The following is a 17959-nucleotide window of genomic DNA, read 5'->3' as shown; positions in this document are numbered from 1 at the left end:
GAAAGAGGAACAGAACGTGCTCAGAGTTTAGACACAGATATTGCGCGGTGCACTTCCTGTTATTTACGCATCCAAGAGTCTACTTTAAAAAAATTACACATGGCTGCAGAAAATGCAGTTATTACAACCCAATTTAACATTGATCATCTATCACTTCTTTCTTTTCTTCAACACCAGCCAGATGTTGACCTGACATCATTACCACGTGATGCTCCATTTTGGGTTGGATGTCACTGACTCACCAGACGACTTGAAATGATCCACTTAATGCTGCTCAGACCAGATTTGAGCAGCACTAAGTGATTCAGCAGTTTTGGTTTGAATTTAGACAACGACATTTGGTTTTTTTGGGGGTTTTTTTTAAAAGAAAGATTTATGTATGTGAGAATGTGCTCTGTTCCTCTTTTGTATTCCTCTGGTGACCACAGCCAACAGAAGGCCATTTCTTTTTTCAAGAGAGTTTTCCACTTGAAAATTTGTCCATTGAAAAAAAACGTATGTATTTATAACAGCAGCAGTCAAATCACAACAACAGGCGCTTTGTATTATAAGGTAAAGGTCTTACAATAATACAGAGAAAAACCCAACAATCATATGAACCCCTTTGAACAAGCATGTGGTGACAGTGGGAAGGAAAAAGACAAAAGACACACTGTGGAAGAGAACCAGAGGTTAATAATAACTAACTAATGGTTAAATAATTGAAGTGACTACCAATGAGAGTGCAGAATACCATTGATTGACCTATAACCAGGTAATAACATCTATCAAGGAAAGTAGTGCTGGTAACTAAATCAGATATAGTGCCCTTAAAGTTACTATGGCAATAAGCCAAACAGATAAGCTTCTGTAACAGTGTGGCCGGGCTTAGGGACCACCAACAGTAATTCTATCATTTTTATCACCAGAACATTATTAAAAGTTTGAGAAACATTAAAAATATGATTTAGTTAGCATTTACTATAGTCCTGAGTTGCTAAGAACCTAGCCTAGCAGAATAACACACTAAGGCTTAAAATGGCATGTTAGTTAAGTTATGCAAAAACACTTTAGTGGACATATTATGTACTCCAGTTCTGTTTGTAATTAGTCACATCTTAAAATAGATGGAAACAGTCAAGTGGTCACCAGGAGTCCAGTGGGTGGCAGCATGTGGGCTCTTTGGAAAGTGTTTTTGTAAGAACATCCCTCTATGGGCACAGCTACAGATAGCTACTACACGGCACTACTTTGCTTAAGTGACCCCTAGGAACAACCAGGATCAACCAGTTGTTTTCACAATTAGATAACAAACCACACATTCAGGGGTAACGCAGTCAGTGGGCTAGTGGAGTGATGAATCCATATTTTTAATATTTGGTTCAAACTATTACACAAATTATCTTGATGCATGCTCAATCACCCAGGTAAGTAAATCTCCAAAGGTTGATTCTGTTCATCTGGACGTGGCCTCCTTGACTCTGCGCTCAAACCAGCGTTCCTCCCTTTTCCTCCCCTCCTGCTGGTTTGAGCGCAGAGTCAAGGAGGCCATTTACATGAAAAGGGAAAGACCATCTCTGAATCGAGGAGGGGGCCTAAGGGTACATCTTTCGCCATCGTACAATGCTGTGATTGCAGCCATTCCCCAACTCTCTGTGAGTGGTACTCATGGACATTGATCAGTGGGCTTTGATCAATGGTCATGAGAATTTGCATAATTATGATGAAGGAACTGACCTCCCAGCCCATTGTTCCTTCAGTGGGCTGGTTTCAGTCATTATGCAAATGTACTGTTTATAAGGTTGGAGAAACCTGCAGTCAGCTGAGACTGAAGAAGTCACTTGGATGAGTGACAAAACGTTTCTCCCACTGAAAATGCTACATCCAGATGAACAGAATCAACCTTTGGAGATTACACAAATTACTTAGTAGCTTACCTATGAGTTTTCAGGCTTTGCTGAAGAATAAAGGTGGCCATGCCAAATATGGACTTTCAGGTAGTTACAAGGATACAATTGCACGTTTCCATAAATCACTGCACCTATTTTCCGTTTTATAAAAAAGTGAGGGGTGGCTCAAGACTTTTGCACAGTACTGTATAATGTCGTGAAAAAGAGAGCTTTCAGAGGACTCTGAGCAATCCTGTGAAAAACAAAGTGCACTAAGTACAATAAGTTGAAGTAATCTTTTCTCTATGACTTGCTGGTATCTCATATTATTGTGGAGTCATTTTGGTCCATTTTCTTTGTAATGTTGTTTCACTTTGTTGAAGTTTGAGGTTTTTTGTCTGCGCACTGCTCTCTTGAGTTTCTACCACAAGATTTCAGTCAGACTGAGGTCTGGACTTTGACTCTGCCATTACACAAGCTCAATTCCTTTCTTTTTCAGCCATTCTATTGTAGATTTGATGGGTGTGCTTGGGATCATTAGAGATCAGATAGATGGTCACACATTTGACTCTCGAATAGTTTACGGTGACTCAGTGACACCAATGTGCCCAGGTTCTGTGACCAAATCATGACCCCTCCACCACCGTGTTTGACAGCTGGTATGAGGTGTTTGTGCTTATTAACTGTGTTTGGGTTTCTCCAAATACAGTGCTGTGCTTTATGGTCAAACATCTTCACTTTGGTCTCATCTATACAAAGGACATTGTTCCAGATGTCTTTGTGGTTTGTGCTGAGATGTACTTTTTAGAGAGCTGAGACTCTCTCCTGGCAAACCTTCCAAACAAGTCATATTTGTTCAGTCTTTTTCTAATTGTGCCATCATGAACTTTAACATTAGCTTGCTAGCTGCAGTCTTTAAAGTCTGACATTGTTTTTTGTTGTGTATTTTTGCAGGTTCTCTGAGAATTGCACAGTCTGACTTTGGAGGGAATTTGCTGGAACTTTGGGAAGGTTGATGCACTGTGCTGACACACCCCTGCACTTAACTACTCCAGACCTGCAAACTGCCACAACCTCTGCTTTTTAGAGGTGCTCACACTTTTTGATCGTCGTTTAATTAACTGCACTTGATACTTACCCTCTTAGTTTCTATGGAAGCATTAATGCCACACTTAGTTTTTTACAGGTGGGCATGAAAATGTTCTTTTTCACAGCACAGCTGTAGTTTATGTGTCTGTAGCTACCTAACTGTTCCTCCGTGCATGGCTCTCTGTAACTCCAGCTCTCTGTTAGTAGTCTTTCTCTACTTTTTGTCTTTACCTGCCTCTCAGCTTCCCTCCTTGCTTTATCTAACAACAACAACAACACTAACAACCACAATTATATCCAAATAAAAATGAAACTGCAGATTAAATAAGTGGTTACTAAATGATATAAGGTGACGGAGAAAAACTACTTGCCCACATTTCTTCAGTATTGATTCATCTATTGAATTTGTTTCTTTTAACTAACACCTTCTTTTTGATGTCACAATGTTTTAAATGATACCACTGGAGTCCTGCGACACCTAAAGGCCCACGGCGACTGCTCAAAAACTGTAAAAGAAGCTTCAAACCTTTAGCGGTGGGGGGTCACCTTGACTTGTAGCCACCGCGCATTGCCATATAAAGACAAAAAACGCCTTTCATTCCTGTTTCTAGTTTCAAGTGTTGCATGTCACTTCCTTCCTCTTAGATTTGAATAGAAGCGTCGTTGCCCTGCTTTCGGTCCCAACTCAGTGCGCTGTCTGAAAAGCAGTGAGCGGCACAGCAGCCAGAAGAACCGACTGAGGACGAAAGAGATAAAGACGGACGACAAGTGTAACCCTCCGAGCCCAGAGATCAGCTTCCTCACTACGTCTCTCAGGTAAAGAAGGTAGAGGGCAGGTGGCTTCTAATCCACGTAGGTATTTCTTGAAGGAGTAACTGCAGGGTGAGAGAAAGACTCAGATTTTTCTTTTTAATATTTAATAGATATTAAATATTAAAAGATAGAGAGAGAGAGAGCAAGAAAGACCGAGAGATAAAGGACATCTCTGCAGGACATCTTTGTAATGATGTATTATCGCATATATAGCTGCACAGCCATTGATTTTAGTACTGAAGCTGGATCTTTCTTGACTGCAGCTCAGTTTTGCTGCTGTATTCATTAAAGCCTGCCCTGCTTTAGAAACCAACAGCACAAAACTCCAGACCTTGTTTGCTCCAAACCTAAACGCCTTGTTTACAGCGTGCATGTTGCCTTTAATCATTTAACACCTGCCATACATAAATTAAACAATAAGAGCAGTTAGAAGCAGAGTGAGGCCTGCATGGGGGAGAGGAACAGTGCAGAGAGCTGAAAAAGGAAGTTTGCGGTTTTCAAACTTCAACTGCAAAAAAATCCCTTTAAGGTAGCAATGGGTGGGCAGAAATATAGAGATCATCTCAGGACAAGCGATTAATACTTTATGATTGGAGAAGATGCTAAGCCGTGGATACAGTTAACTCAGAGCTGCTTGGACGATGCGCACTAAGAGATGAGATCGGGGCCATGATGCTTAGAGACGGCCCTCCTTCTTTGTGCTTTTTGCAGCTTTTTAAAGTACTTGTACTCATGTTTACCAAATAATAATACTTCTGCTACACTACTTTGCTATTTGATTTTACTTGTCAATCATGCAACATTCTGATGAAACAGGATGCTTGCCCACAGATGAAGTAACACGTGCACATTCAGTGCAGGAAATTGTTGACGCTTGCTAGTGTTGCATGTTTTAGATCGTGCCGCTGCAGGCCATTAAGAGGCCGAATGGAAATGAGGAAAAACATAGGTGTAAAAGCGTTTCCTGTAGTGTGAGGCTTTGTTAAACAAATGACAGCATGCACGAAGCATGGGATGTGCGATGCTGCGGTGAGGAAACATACCGCCCTCGCTTTAACACATGGAACACACTAAAATGACCTGTTTGCATCATGTTTTCCCCCCACACTTTTCTCTGTAATGACGCCAGCTCACCATAGCAGCGTGCAGAGCTTTGGTGGCATGTTCTCCGATTATTTTCAAAGTGGAAGGTGGAAATCTTTACAGTTAGATTGTTTTAATATCAGGTGGCGCAGTGGTGCAGGGTCACCTCACAGCAGAAGAACTGGTACAAATCCCAGCTGGGGCCTCTCAGCGTGGAGCTTGCACGTTCTCCTCATGTCTGCGTGGGTTCGTTTTGGGTTCAGAGACGTGCATATTGGGGTGTAGGTGTGAATGTGAGCGTGGTTGTCTGATTGCTTCTGTGCTTCAGCTCTACGACAGGCTGACAGGCTGACGACTTGGCTAGTGCATGCCCCGCCTCTCGCTGGGGACATATTTAGTAATCCTAAATCATCAAAGCTTCAGCAACACTTCACTATTTTAACTATGTTAGAAATTACACTAAGAGATTTCAGACACAACATTCATGTGTAAGTAACTTTAGATTTTAATGTTTTTGTTGTTGTTGTTTTATTATAAATGCTGTTTAGTCCAGGTGTTAGCCAGAGTCAAGATACAAAGCAGTGCTGGGAAAAGGTGAAATACACACAGACTCATGACCCATGTACATGAGAAAGTTAAACCGTGTGAACCGTAAACCCTGTTTTTAAGGCGGTTAAAGTTTTCAGAAGGAAAACAATATTAGCAACAAAAGGAGAACTCATGCATGCAGATGATAAATCAGTCAGAAATAGTTGATCTAAAAAATCTCTAAAAATAAAACTGTGAAAAGAAACTGGAACTTCTTGCCACAGAGATAGTTTGAGGCAGATCATGGCAGAGCATCAGTGCAGAAGAGCTCAGCGACACTTTGCACCATAAAGGCCAGACTGAGTCATTTCATTTCCATGACCCATTGCAAGACTTTTAGCACATTAAAAGTGTTAAGACCCGTACTTTTGCTGAGCTGAGTTTCATTTCTGCTTCTGACTTCTGGCTGCTGTCTAACAGGCCGCTTGATTTTCAGTGGCTCAAAGCTAATTCTCGTAACTAAAAGATATGAAAAGCTTACATGTGTGCACATGGTGAATTTGGCTCCAAAATCAAAATAAGAGTGCCAGAGCAGACATACTAGCAGCAGCTAATGTTTGCCAGTGGTTGAGTCTTGCGTTTGTCATTCAACCACGCTCGAAAAAAAGAAAAAGAATCTGCCCAAATTTAATAGTATAAATAATCTAACAGTATAAAGCCCTTGTAAGGCCCTTTTTGGGTGCTTGTGGCACATTTATCTAACTATGTTGTTTATCTTTGTATATCTTAGACTGCACTATTTTTATCCTTTATCATGCTGCTGTAACATCTATGTAAGTATCTATAGATCTATCTATTGCTGACTTCAGGCTGTGTTTATTGCTAACTAATTTAATTACATGTAAGTTTCCCAAATAATTTAGTTACACAAGTGAAATGTTACATTTAATGGAATCTGCCCAAATGAAATTTACTTGATTGGTACAAATGCAGTTTACACCAGGCACATTTTCCTTAATCATGAATTATTTGAATAAATTAACCTTTTATATATTTCAGTTGCATTGTTCTCATATTTATTGTTTCATGTTCATCTTTTTTCATCTTTTTTTCAATCTTTTTATTAGTGTATCTGAGTGTCTTGCTTCCAAGTCCAAAGGGCTGCTGCAGAAAGGAGCTAATCATCTCCTACACCTATTCTCACTCTTTACAAACAATTAAACAAAACCCAGTCCGGCCCTCCATGAAGGACATTTCACTGTTGCCCACTTGAGGCTGAGAAACATTTACTGTAACCTGCACAGTTCAATCCAAATGATTCATACATCTGTAACCTGTCATCTCTATGGATCTGATCCACAAATGTGCATCATTAAGTCTTTCTTTATTTTTTTTCTTCACTTGTAGCTCAGTGGGGTTAGCTTTAGCGGTTTTAGCATTCATGGGGGGAAAAAAAAGGAGAAGAAGTTTGGGTGTTTTTACACATTTACATATTCTGACTCATACCAATATTAGCTGCGTCTTTATTTATCCTATCTTGGATAGATCACCTGAAATCAGCTAATTTTACTCTTTTTAAGGCAGCTTTCTTTTGACTGGCTGCCCTTCATTAACATTGGTATAACAGGTCATTTTACAACAGTCATTTTAAACAAAGTATTTCGTCATTATCTTACAGCTGTCTGCAATCAGTTACTTATCTTTCATCAGTATCCTTCAATTGCATAACATGGAAACGCAGGCTGAGACACTTCTCTTTATACTGCGACACCATCTAGTAAATCGATATGCATTTTACAGCAATTTGCCTTTTCTTATCATCCCTTACATCAGGTTGCTTTTCATCCAACAATTTTATTAATAAAGTCATAAATTTTAAAGTCATCATCAAACCGTCTTCCCTGTCTGTTGTACCCCCGTTCCTCCTTTTGTCTTAAATGTTACTTTGTGTTTCTCTTCACATTCGACTGCCAAAAAAGGATCTGAAGTCGACAAATGCTCGGAGTGAATCATCGCAGACTGAAATATAACGTCCTGTGTGTCATGTGATTGGCAGCTACTCAGAACTGCTTCACTCTTCCTTATCTGCAGCTTTTTCCTTTCTAATAAGCAAAAAAGAAACAGGTCATGAACACATGTGGTCATTGTCAACGTGACTGTTTGGCTGCAAAAATCGACAGCGCTCCAGTTAAATCGCGTTCTTTAAAAATGCAACACATGATAGTGCAAGGAGAATATAATGCAATGATTTCTGTTCATTTAGTCTCTGTGTTGCCTAAGGGACACTGGAAACATTAGGTTCACTCGGTGGCGTAAATAGTACATGAATAAATAAATCTGTATCTAGAGTGTTAAACCAAAACTGGCAGAACGGTGAAATAAAGGACCTTCTGTCACATTACAGCATCAGAAGTAAATGTTACAAATAGTCAAAGTTTCCACACTTGCAGTCTGAAGTTTGGCACTGCTCTGCCTCATTTGCGATGTGACCTCAAACTTCCCCACTGAACTGAGATCATCGATCACATCTTCAGTTGCTCAGTTCCTCTCTGCGAATTTCAACTTTTTTGTGAGTAAAGAACATCTAAAGGAGTAAAACCTGACTGTGTTGTTGCGTCCAAGAAGCTGTTTTAGCCAGAGGCTGAAAGGCTGAGTTTGATGGGCTCCCAGCAGTCCTCAGAACTAAAACTTCTACATCCAAGGAGCAAAATGTGCTGCAGCATTTTTGCATGCAACAACATGGTGTGGGAGTTTCTGTTTGCTGATCTCTGTCTCCAGTTCCTGGTGGATGTTTGTCCCCAAATGAAAGCTAGACAGAGTTAGAACATGCCATCGATCCATCCATCTCTTGATCTCTTCATCAGCTCTCAAAAACTAAATAAATTAGTTTAATTCTTCTTAATTTAATCACTAGCTTAAATTGTGGTTCATCGTTTATCACAGATTCAAACAGGGTAACGTCGTCTTTGACTATAAATCAAATCAGTAATGATAACACCCAGAAATGTAAATTCTCAGACAGCTGCAGCTTTGGTTGCTGTGGTCTCTGAGCTAATTCTCTTTGGCTCTAAACTGCAATCATCTGAATTTTCTGTTACATCACAAATCTTTTAGCATAAGAACCTCTTTTGATGCCCAGTAGTAGGGGTGATGGCTCCGCCCACTGATTGCCTAGCAGCAGAGAAAATACCGTCAAAATGAGACGACCCTAATCCATTTGATTTATGTCCAAACAACATAAACAGTCATCAAGCTAGACTAACAGAGATGCATAGAGCGATTCCTTGATTTACTGAAGCGATGGTAGCTGCTGCTAAACCAGTGGCTACACTCAGTACCTCAAAAGATTCTCAGCGATTAAAAAGTACCACCCCATAGAGTGAGACTTGTTGTTGTTGCACAGCTTTGGGTAGACCCTTTATTTACTGCACGGGTTGTTAGAGGGACCGTGTTTCTAGAAATGTTCTTCAGAGACGTCCACACAGGAAGAGACCAGCAGTGTTGTGTTGACTGGAGACTGCAGGATGTCAGGGATACAGGGTGAAACAAAAATAGGCCGTTTCCAAGTTCAGCTTCAAGGTGAGCAGCTGATGCAACCACCAATGAGAGCAAAGGATACTTTTGATTGACATATGATGAGGTGGTAATTACAAAACTGGAGGCTTGAATGTCGACTAGACAACCGCCATCTACAAATGCAGACGCAGCTTAATGTGAATGAAAAGATTCTGGTTACTAAACAGGGTTTTTGTGAACCAGAGCATCACTGTGCTGTTTCCTCTTTTGTCAACAAATTTGTGTGTATTTGCGACTTGACTGTGGGTGGTTAAAGGTTACCTGGGGGACCTCAGAGTGCTCTGATCTTATTACACACGCAGCAGTAATGAACAGAGAGGCTTTTGTCTGTCAGGCAGGAAGTGAAGCACAAGCAGGAAGTTTTACACTGGCAGAAGTGAGAACTGAGCAGTTTGCTTCACAGTAGAAAATCAGGATACCATCTTTGAATTTCCTCTTTCTTTCTCCACCACATGGTCCCTGCTTACATGCTCCTCAGTGCTGACAGGCTTTGACTTTTAAATTTAAGGATGTCTCGTGTTTTTTCTCTTGTGCCAGTTTCAGGTTCCTCTACTGATTCACGCTTCAACATGGCCGCCCCACCGATCACTGCAGAGGAGCTGGAGGATCTTAGAGAAGCGTTCACTAAAATTGGTAAGATAGATCAGAATCAGAAAGACTTTATTTATCCCCAAGGTGCAATTAACAAACAACAGAGCAGCATAATGTTGAAGATAAGGACAATAAGAACAGGCAATAAGAGTGAAATAATAAATACACAGAATATACAGTATATACAGTTTTAAAATCACAGTTTTAAAATTAAAGTGACTAAAAGTCTGATGTTCAGAGGATCTCTGAAGGTGTGCTCAAAAGATGTAAGACTTTGACTCTGTTAGTGTGTTTAAAATGTCCTGGGTGAGTGGGAAAAGTCAGACTTGGCCGTCTTTTGATAGTTCTTTCCTCTAATTAGTATTTTTCTTTCTTCTCATGACAAAGATTTGATCATTCCAAATTTCATACAGTTACCATTCAAATAAATACAAATGCCATGTAAGGAAGAGATCCCTAAGAAGACACAGCAACAGGTTAAACTAATATCATTTTGAATATTTGAGTAAGGATGATGTGTAATCTCAGCAGCCTGTGCAGCCACAGAGATGAGAAGGAAGTTACACACTGGACATGAAGTTAGTCATAGGTATTGTTTCATTATCTAATATTTCAGGCCGGACATTGTGTTAGAGAGTAGTGTGCAATCTGCGCCGTTAGCAGAGTGAATAGAGCAGAGTAGAGTAGCTTTGCATGATGAGTTTAGCTTCACTCCATCTTTCTTCTGATTGGTTGGAGTTGAAGAGGAGATGATTTGGGCACACAGAAGCTCCACCCACCCGCTGTGTGCCTGAGATGACCATATTAAGGATATCCACCTGACATCATACAGAGCTGTGCCTGAGCCATTCAGAGCGGCTCACATGAGTTACTTTACTGTCTTCATTGTATGAGACTTTATAGGGAAAGTTTAATGGACCCTCTTTAAAGTTGTGCTTTCCCCTCCATCCTCCTCCAGATGTGGACAATGACGGCATTATCAGCAAGGATGAGCTTGATGCTGTCCTCAAGGCCGCCAACCTTTCACTGCCGGGCTACAGAGTCAGAGAGATGATCCAGGAGCTGAGCAAGAGCAGCGAAGAGCTCAACTTTGATAAGTTTACTGAAGTGAGTTTACTGTAGAATGATCAGACAAATACACAGTGCAGACATAGTGTGTTGATCACTCACTTCATGCATACTGCATAAATGATTATTTCTCACCTTTCTTTCTTGTTCCCATCTCCAGATTGTTCATGGACTAAAGAGTGCAGAGGTTGCAAAGACCTTCAAGAAAGCAATCACCAAGAAGGAGGGCATCTGTAATGTGGCAGGAACCTCAGAGCAGACTGGCACTCAGCACTCTTACTCAGGTCAGCACACACACAGTCGTGTTTTCATATCTTAGTAGGGCCATCAAATTGATATCACGCTTTCTCCCCAGCTGCTTACCCCAACCATCAAAAATGAGTGCCTAACCCTAACCATAACCTAACTGTAAGCCTGACACTAAAACCACATTTTGAGTCTCAAAAATGCCTTCAACCTTGTGGGGACAGGCATTTTGACTCCATAAGTTCTGTTGGTTCCCGTAAGCATAGTAACATTCTCATTTTTGGTCCCCACAAAGATATGGAAACACACACACACACACCCAAACCATCTGAATACATTAGACATTACTGGAGAGTTTTCATATCAATAGTTCACTTGATTTGATGCCAACCAAGCTTAAAAGTGTTTATGTAAACAATAAAACAAACCTATTATTCAATATGAGATGCTAACCTGTATGAATGAAACGCATCAGGATAAATGAGGCCACCGATAGAAAATTCAAATAGTCTGAGTCAGTAAAAAGTACATCTGTTGTTATATGTGTGCACTGTTGAACTTGCCTCAGGAAATCATCTGAATGAATCAGACACCAAAGTCTGACACACATATGTTTATGAAAAGAAACAAAAAAAACCAAACAATCAGTTTTGTTAATATTTTGCACGTGGTCGATGCAGATGATCATCCAGCTGCTCACTTTAATTTGCTTTTTTTGTTCTGCAGAGGAGGAAAAGGTAGCCTTTGTGAACTGGATCAATAAAGCTCTGGAGAAGGATCCAGACTGCAAACATGTTCTGCCCATGGATCCTAACACCAACGACCTGTTCACCGCCATGGGAGATGGGATCGTTCTCTGGTACGTTATCTTTCACAGGAACAACAGCTGACTTCCTGAAAACTTAAATCACGGTTTTACATACAGGGGTTGACCCAGTTTGCATAATTTTTACAGACGTGCTTGGGTTGGATATTACTTCAGTTTTAAATAGCTATAATAACTTTACTGGTTGGTTATAAACTGAAAATTTGAGCAAATTTAAAAGTTTAAATGAGAAATCCAACTCCAAAAAAGAAGACAACTGTGATACTGTGTAATAATTTTTAGATCTCTTAAATGTACTGTACTTCTTTGCTGAGATATCTTAGCTTCAGGGACATTAGAAAAAAAGAAATGAAAGTAGCCTTCATCAGTTCTACTTTCGAATTGGGGAAAGAAAACAGTTCCGTTATCAATCTGGATGTTTTTCCTCTCTTGTTAGTAAAATGATCAACCTGTCTGTAGCCGACACCATCGATGAGAGAACAATCAACAAGAAAAAGCTCACACCCTTCACCATCCAGGTGAGACTCTCCTTGATTCTGGCAACGCTTTTCGTCTTCTTTACCTACCACTGTGCACAATCAGCAGTCTGACAGAGTCTCTGTGCATGGGATATCTTACTGCTTGATCTAACAGGAGAACCTGAACCTGGCCCTGAACTCGGCATCAGCCATTGGCTGCCATGTGGTGAACATTGGAGCTGAGGACCTGAAGGAGGGCAGGCAGCACCTGGTCCTGGGTCTGCTGTGGCAGGTCATCAAGATCGGGCTGTTCGCTGACATTGAGCTCAGCAGGAATGAAGGTGCGTGTGTTTCTCATTTAGAATACAATGGAAGCTAAAAATAGACTAAAAAATGACCACAGATGTTAAAAAAATACTTTGGAAGTGATATTATTTACTTGCTGAGAATTAGATTCATGTATTCAAGACAAAAGTAAAACCAAAGCCACCAGCTACTTTTCAGTTGCTTACCAGCTAATCTATACTCACTCCATGCACATGAGGATGTTTTTAACATCTGAACACATGCGTGCAGCTCTGATCGCTCTGCTGCGGGATGGAGAGAGTCTTGAGGATCTGATGAAACTTTCCCCCGAGGAGCTGCTGTTGCGTTGGGCCAACTATCACCTGGAGGAGGCGGGCTGTGGCAAGATCAACAACTTCAACAACGACATCAAGGTGATCACACACACACACACACACACACACACACACACACACACACACACACACACACACACTGCTTATGCATTGTGTATAATGCATAAGCAGTCTCAGGCCCAGAAACACAAGCTGGGTTTAAACAACATCAGCAAAAGTAAGTCTAACTCTGTGTTCTCAGAGTCGCGCAGACCAAATGGAGAAAAGAACTGGAGTAGCCGAGTTGTGATCACTTTCATTCTTAAACAAAAGTAAAATCAGCCAACATCAATTTTTCATCAATACCGTACTACAGACAGACTCACATTAAAGACCTTTTCTTCTCTACAGTGTGAAGTTTTTGTTTGGCTGCTAGAAGGTAACCTTTCCAAACTGTTTGTTCCAGGATTCGAAGGCGTACTACAACCTGCTGAACCAGGTGGCACCCAAAGGAGACGAAGAGGGAATTCCCCCCATTGCCGTTGACATGTCAGGACTCAGGGTAAGACACCCGAGCATGCATCTGATAGCCATAGTGACCATTTATAGGACTAGTTCTGATATGGTTTCCGAAAGAGACTCAGGCGCAGGCCAGGGTATTCCTTTAAGCGAACAGTGCATTTATTCACAGTGAACAAAATCACCAAGTGGCTATATACAACGTGCAGGGGAAACGGGTCCGGGTCGCCAGGGTCCGTGGGAAACAGGGTTAGGGGGAAGGGTGCTCCACACTTTCTGTACAAAAGCTCCTCCTCAGTCACTCCTCTCAGAATCTGGTTCCAAAAACGATCTAAACACAAAAGGTCGGGTTAGCGGGATAATAACAAAGGGCTTTCAAGATACAGGTTGGCAGATACACAAGTTTGACTGACGCTGATAGCTCAACGATCCAGCGAAGACTAGTGCAGACTCGCCATCTTAAGTAGTGCAGTAATCAGCTGGGATCAGCGGCCGGTGCGGTGATGAGAGCAGTTGTGTGGGCCAGCAGCGGGAGCCCGCAATGAGCGTCGCCGCGGCGAGAGAGAGCGAGAAGGCGAGCAAACAAACCACAAACATATTGCCTAATAGAGGGTCGACCAGCGGGGCACAGGGACCATGACAAGTTCCCACACATCAGTCAGTGTTACTGTCCCCTGATTGCTCATAAAGACTCAGAGGGAATCAGCAGGGCCCATATAAACAAAAACTGCTGCCTCATTTGCATATATTATTTATATTATGCTATTTTTCATTCTTTGTTCTACAAAAAATATCAGAACATATAAAATTCCTTAAAGCCAAAGGCGACGTTCCAAATACGTAAAATACAAACTTTATTAATTAGTTTTATTGCTAAATTTAAAAAAAAGAACAGTTTAACTACATATGCGCAGACCTTTGTTGACTACAGACCTGATTCTTCCAAACATGCTTATTTTGAGTGCAGGAAACTCTGATTTTCAGCTGGTTTTGGTTCTCACATTCTAATGTCGGCCTTGCTGCTCGCTCTGCAGGAGAAAGACGACCTGAAGCGAGCGGAGCTCATGCTGGACCAGGCCGACCGGCTCGGGTGCAGACAGTTCGTTATGCCCACAGATGTCGTCCGCGGCAACCCTAAGCTCAACTTGGCTTTTGTTGCCAATCTGTTTAACAAATACCCGGCTCTGAAGAAGCCAGAGAACCAGGACATCGACTGGAGCTCCATCGAAGGTAATGTAAATGGTGAATGGTGAATGGACTGGTTCTTATATAGCGCTTTTCTACTCTTTCTGAGCACTCAAAGCGCTTAGCACTCAAAGTGGGCTTAATTCATATGTGAGAGATTCCCAACTTTCCCGATCTCTGTGCCCTAGTTTTCCTGCAGACTTTTTTGTTTGTTTGTTTGTTTCCAGGTGAAACCAGAGAGGAGCGCACCTTCAGGAACTGGATGAACTCACTGGGAGTCAACCCTCGTGTCAACCATCTCTACGCGTAAGACACCTCACCGCTCTTCCTCTGTCCTTCTTTGACATGCAGCATGTTGAGAATATGAACACATTCTCCAGATTACAACAGCAAAGCAGCATGATGTGTTTGTTTGTGCTGCAGAGACATCGACGACGCCTTGGTGATCTTCCAGCTGTACGAGAAGATCAAAGTACCAGTGGACTGGGACAGAGTCAACAAACCTCCCTACCCTAAACTGAGCAGCAACATGAAGAAGGTACAACAGCTCAACACAGTTCAAGTCACACACGATGGCTCTTTCTGTGTCAGTTCTTCAAAGGACTCTCATCTCACTGTTCAAGGGGAAAGACATCCATTTATGATGGATATGAAAACCCCCCAAAACATTTTCATTAAATTTGACACCGTGCACCAAATCCACGTTGCCTTTTCTAGAAAGCTCAAATTTCCATTCATATTATATGCAAAATTTGCAATGATGTTCGCTCTCCTGATCCCACTATGAATTCTTGAAATATTTCTGCATTCATTCACAGCAGCCAATGATTGTTTGTGAAAGATGTTTTCATTCCAATTTGTTTTTGTTATGTGTCGTAATGACGTTTGTCATTACGACACATACTATGCATGTTGTAATGACACATTACACATATCTGTGAAAGGATTCATCTGATCTGGCCTGTGTCCAGCTGTAAACAACAGGACATCAAATATTTTAGGGATTTCAAGCATCCACATATCCGTGCTGAACCCGAGCCTTTGTTTGTGCGTTCCAGCTGGAGAACTGTAACTACGCCGTGGAGCTGGGAAAGAAGGAGGCCAAGTTCTCTCTGGTCGGCATTGCGGGTCAGGATCTGAACGAAGGGAATCGAACCCTCACCCTCGCTCTGCTCTGGCAGCTCATGAGGAGGTAAAACCTCACTTCACTCACCTCTCACATCTCTTTGGTCTCATCTTCTTGTTTTGATTGCTCTGATTTGTGAGGGCTGTTGTTCTAACCTGATATGAAATCCGCAGATATTTGAATGGGGGTTTGGCTGTTAAAGAAAGCGTGGTAATGCACTGAAGGGTGTATGGAACCAGAAACTATTTAACTTATAGTCTGCTTAGAAATGCCCGATTCAGGAATCTCTAAGCTACCTGTGTGTGCACCCAGGTACACCCTGAATATCTTGGAGGACCTTGGTGATGGGCAAAAGGTGATCGATGAGACCATCGTGTCCTGGGTCAACGACAACCTGACAAGGGCCGGAAAATCCACAATCTCCAGCTTTAAGGTAACACACCTCGACAGTACGGACATGGAAATCCTCCTTAGCCTCCAATTAAATGCTCCAGTGTCAAAGTTTTGATTACATCACTTCCTGTGCACAGATTTATCACGGCTTTAAAGGGAACCTATTCTACTTTTTTCCAGCTCCAGATCTTTATTGCTGAACTTCGCTAGAGTTGCTTTGCATGCTTTGTGGTTCAGAATAATCCAAGTTTATGTTACACTGGGCCTTGATGAAACTGCTTAACAGGTTATCCTCTGTGTGAAACAAGAACAAAAACCCAACAGGGAGTTTTTGGTTACACTCTGGATGGCAACCAGGCTCATAGCAGTGTAGTTTCACATCTGTAACACTAAACAATGAGAGATTTACATTAACTCTGCTGTTGTTGTTGGTTAGGACCGGTCCATCAGCACCAGCATGCCGGTTCTTGACCTGATTGATACCATCCAGCCTGGATCCATCCGGTACGACCTGCTGAAGACCGAAGACCTGACTGACGAGGAGAAACTCAACAACGCAAAGTACGTACAGCTCTTCTTACAGCTTCTTATCACTTAACAGTTCAGAAATGTCTCTGCATCGCCAGCAGCAGGAATTTAATCCAACAATTACTGTGTCTTTAGGTACGCCATCTCCATGGCCAGGAAGATCGGCGCCCGGGTATATGCGCTCCCCGAGGACTTGGTGGAAGTCAAGCCTAAGATGGTGATGACGGTGTTCGCCTGCCTCATGGCTCGTGGCCTGAGGGCCTAAAACCACAATCACTTCCTGTCTGTGAAGAGGGGACCTCTAAGGCTAGCAGCCAAAGGAAATGAGTTGCTAATGCAGAGGCTCCACTCACAAGTTGTGGCTTTAGACTGTAACTTTTTAATGACCAGAAATATTGGATTTATGATGGCAATACGGCTGTGGGACACATTTTGTAACATCTGCTGGTGATTGATGTCTTTCACTCATGTTTCTCTTAAATGTACAATAGAAAACTGTTTTATTCAAACCCAAGAAGCTGAAATAATCCCAAGGGTCAAGTTAAACCTCACCTAAAGAGTTGCTTTAAAATCACACAGGTCACAGGTGTGACTTTAAATGAGTTTTTACATGAAAATATGAATATTAGAAAAAGGATCTGTACCAGTCTTGATTTTCAAAGTGTTTAAGTCAGCTACAAAGATTTCTACCTCCAGCAAATAAACTAAGGGGAAAAAGTTCACTGCAGACTTTTAGCTTCAGTGTCTGTTACAGTAGCTGATCCACAACTCACAGAAGAGGACAAGTAAACGGGTACAACCAGGAAACAAGCACAAAAATGGTCTGCTAAAAAAAAAAAAAAAAAGGTTTTGAAGGCAGCTGATTGGAGGTTAAATGTCCCTCTTTGTTGCTGTATTAATTTTCCACTTTTCCTCAATCATCTTTTAACTGCGAACATTAGAAAAAAAAAATATTTTTCCACTAAGACTTAGCCGGAGCATACATACAATCCACATTATATCACAAAGAGTTTTATTTTCTATGCAGAGCTGCAACATTTCCCATTTCATTGTTTAAATTTCTGTGAAACCACAAGTGATCAGTGTAACACAGCCATCTGATTACAAATCAAAATGTTTATATGTGATGTTTGCAAGCAATAAACCAACAATTTTTTTTATTACTTTTGTTATTTTTCATCCTGACATTTAAGTGGGGTAATCACTAAGATTATATAGATTATATAGTGATGGACACTGTGGGATACACACCTGGCTCTCACTCAGAAAACAGTTTTGTTTTTCCCTGATCTCAGTGGAAAATGTTACAAGCTCCAACTGCCATTACCCTGACACACTAGATGCCAGTATTAAGACTTGCTGCTCACCTGGCCACCCATTCTTCATTACATGACCCACTTTAACTCTTACCTTCATTGAGGCTTTCAGCACTTGTGGTGTGA

At 41.4% G+C, this 17959-nt stretch overlaps 1 protein-coding gene across 1 annotated transcript; it reads left to right on the top strand.

Moving 5' to 3' along the window:
• Positions 1-3613: 3613 nt before the first annotated feature.
• Positions 3614-17677, top strand: lcp1 (lymphocyte cytosolic protein 1 (L-plastin)). Its single transcript, XM_040015276.1, has 16 exons — positions 3614-3773; positions 9495-9590; positions 10507-10655; positions 10777-10900; positions 11589-11721; positions 12125-12206; positions 12322-12487; positions 12723-12865; positions 13233-13328; positions 14320-14515; positions 14698-14776; positions 14894-15008; positions 15529-15662; positions 15909-16029; positions 16426-16550; positions 16653-17677. Exons 2-16 carry the CDS (start codon positions 9527-9529, stop codon positions 16780-16782), a joined length of 1857 nt encoding a protein of 618 aa, XP_039871210.1. The 5' UTR covers positions 3614-3773; positions 9495-9526; the 3' UTR covers positions 16783-17677.
• Positions 17678-17959: the final 282 nt, after the last annotated feature.

Source organism: Simochromis diagramma, unplaced genomic scaffold (assembly GCF_900408965.1).
Source record: "Simochromis diagramma unplaced genomic scaffold, fSimDia1.1 OVJJ01000322.1, whole genome shotgun sequence".
Classification (NCBI taxonomy): Eukaryota; Metazoa; Chordata; class Actinopteri; order Cichliformes; family Cichlidae; genus Simochromis; species Simochromis diagramma.
The sequence above is the reverse complement of the archived record's forward strand: the minus strand, read 5'-3'. Positions and strand labels throughout refer to the sequence as shown.

What these genes read in the sequence shown, in the direction of transcription:
- lcp1 (XM_040015276.1), top strand. Translation starts at nt 9,527, where the DNA reads ATGGCCGCCCCACCGATCACTGCAGAGGAGCTGGAGGATCTTAGAGAA. An exon ending in TTGACATGTCAGGACTCAGG is followed by an intron (nt 13,329 to 14,319) that starts GTAAGACACCCG and finishes CTCGCTCTGCAG; the next exon opens with GAGAAAGACGACCTGAAGCG. An exon ending in TGAGCAGCAACATGAAGAAG is followed by an intron (nt 15,009 to 15,528) that starts GTACAACAGCTC and finishes TGTGCGTTCCAG; the next exon opens with CTGGAGAACTGTAACTACGC.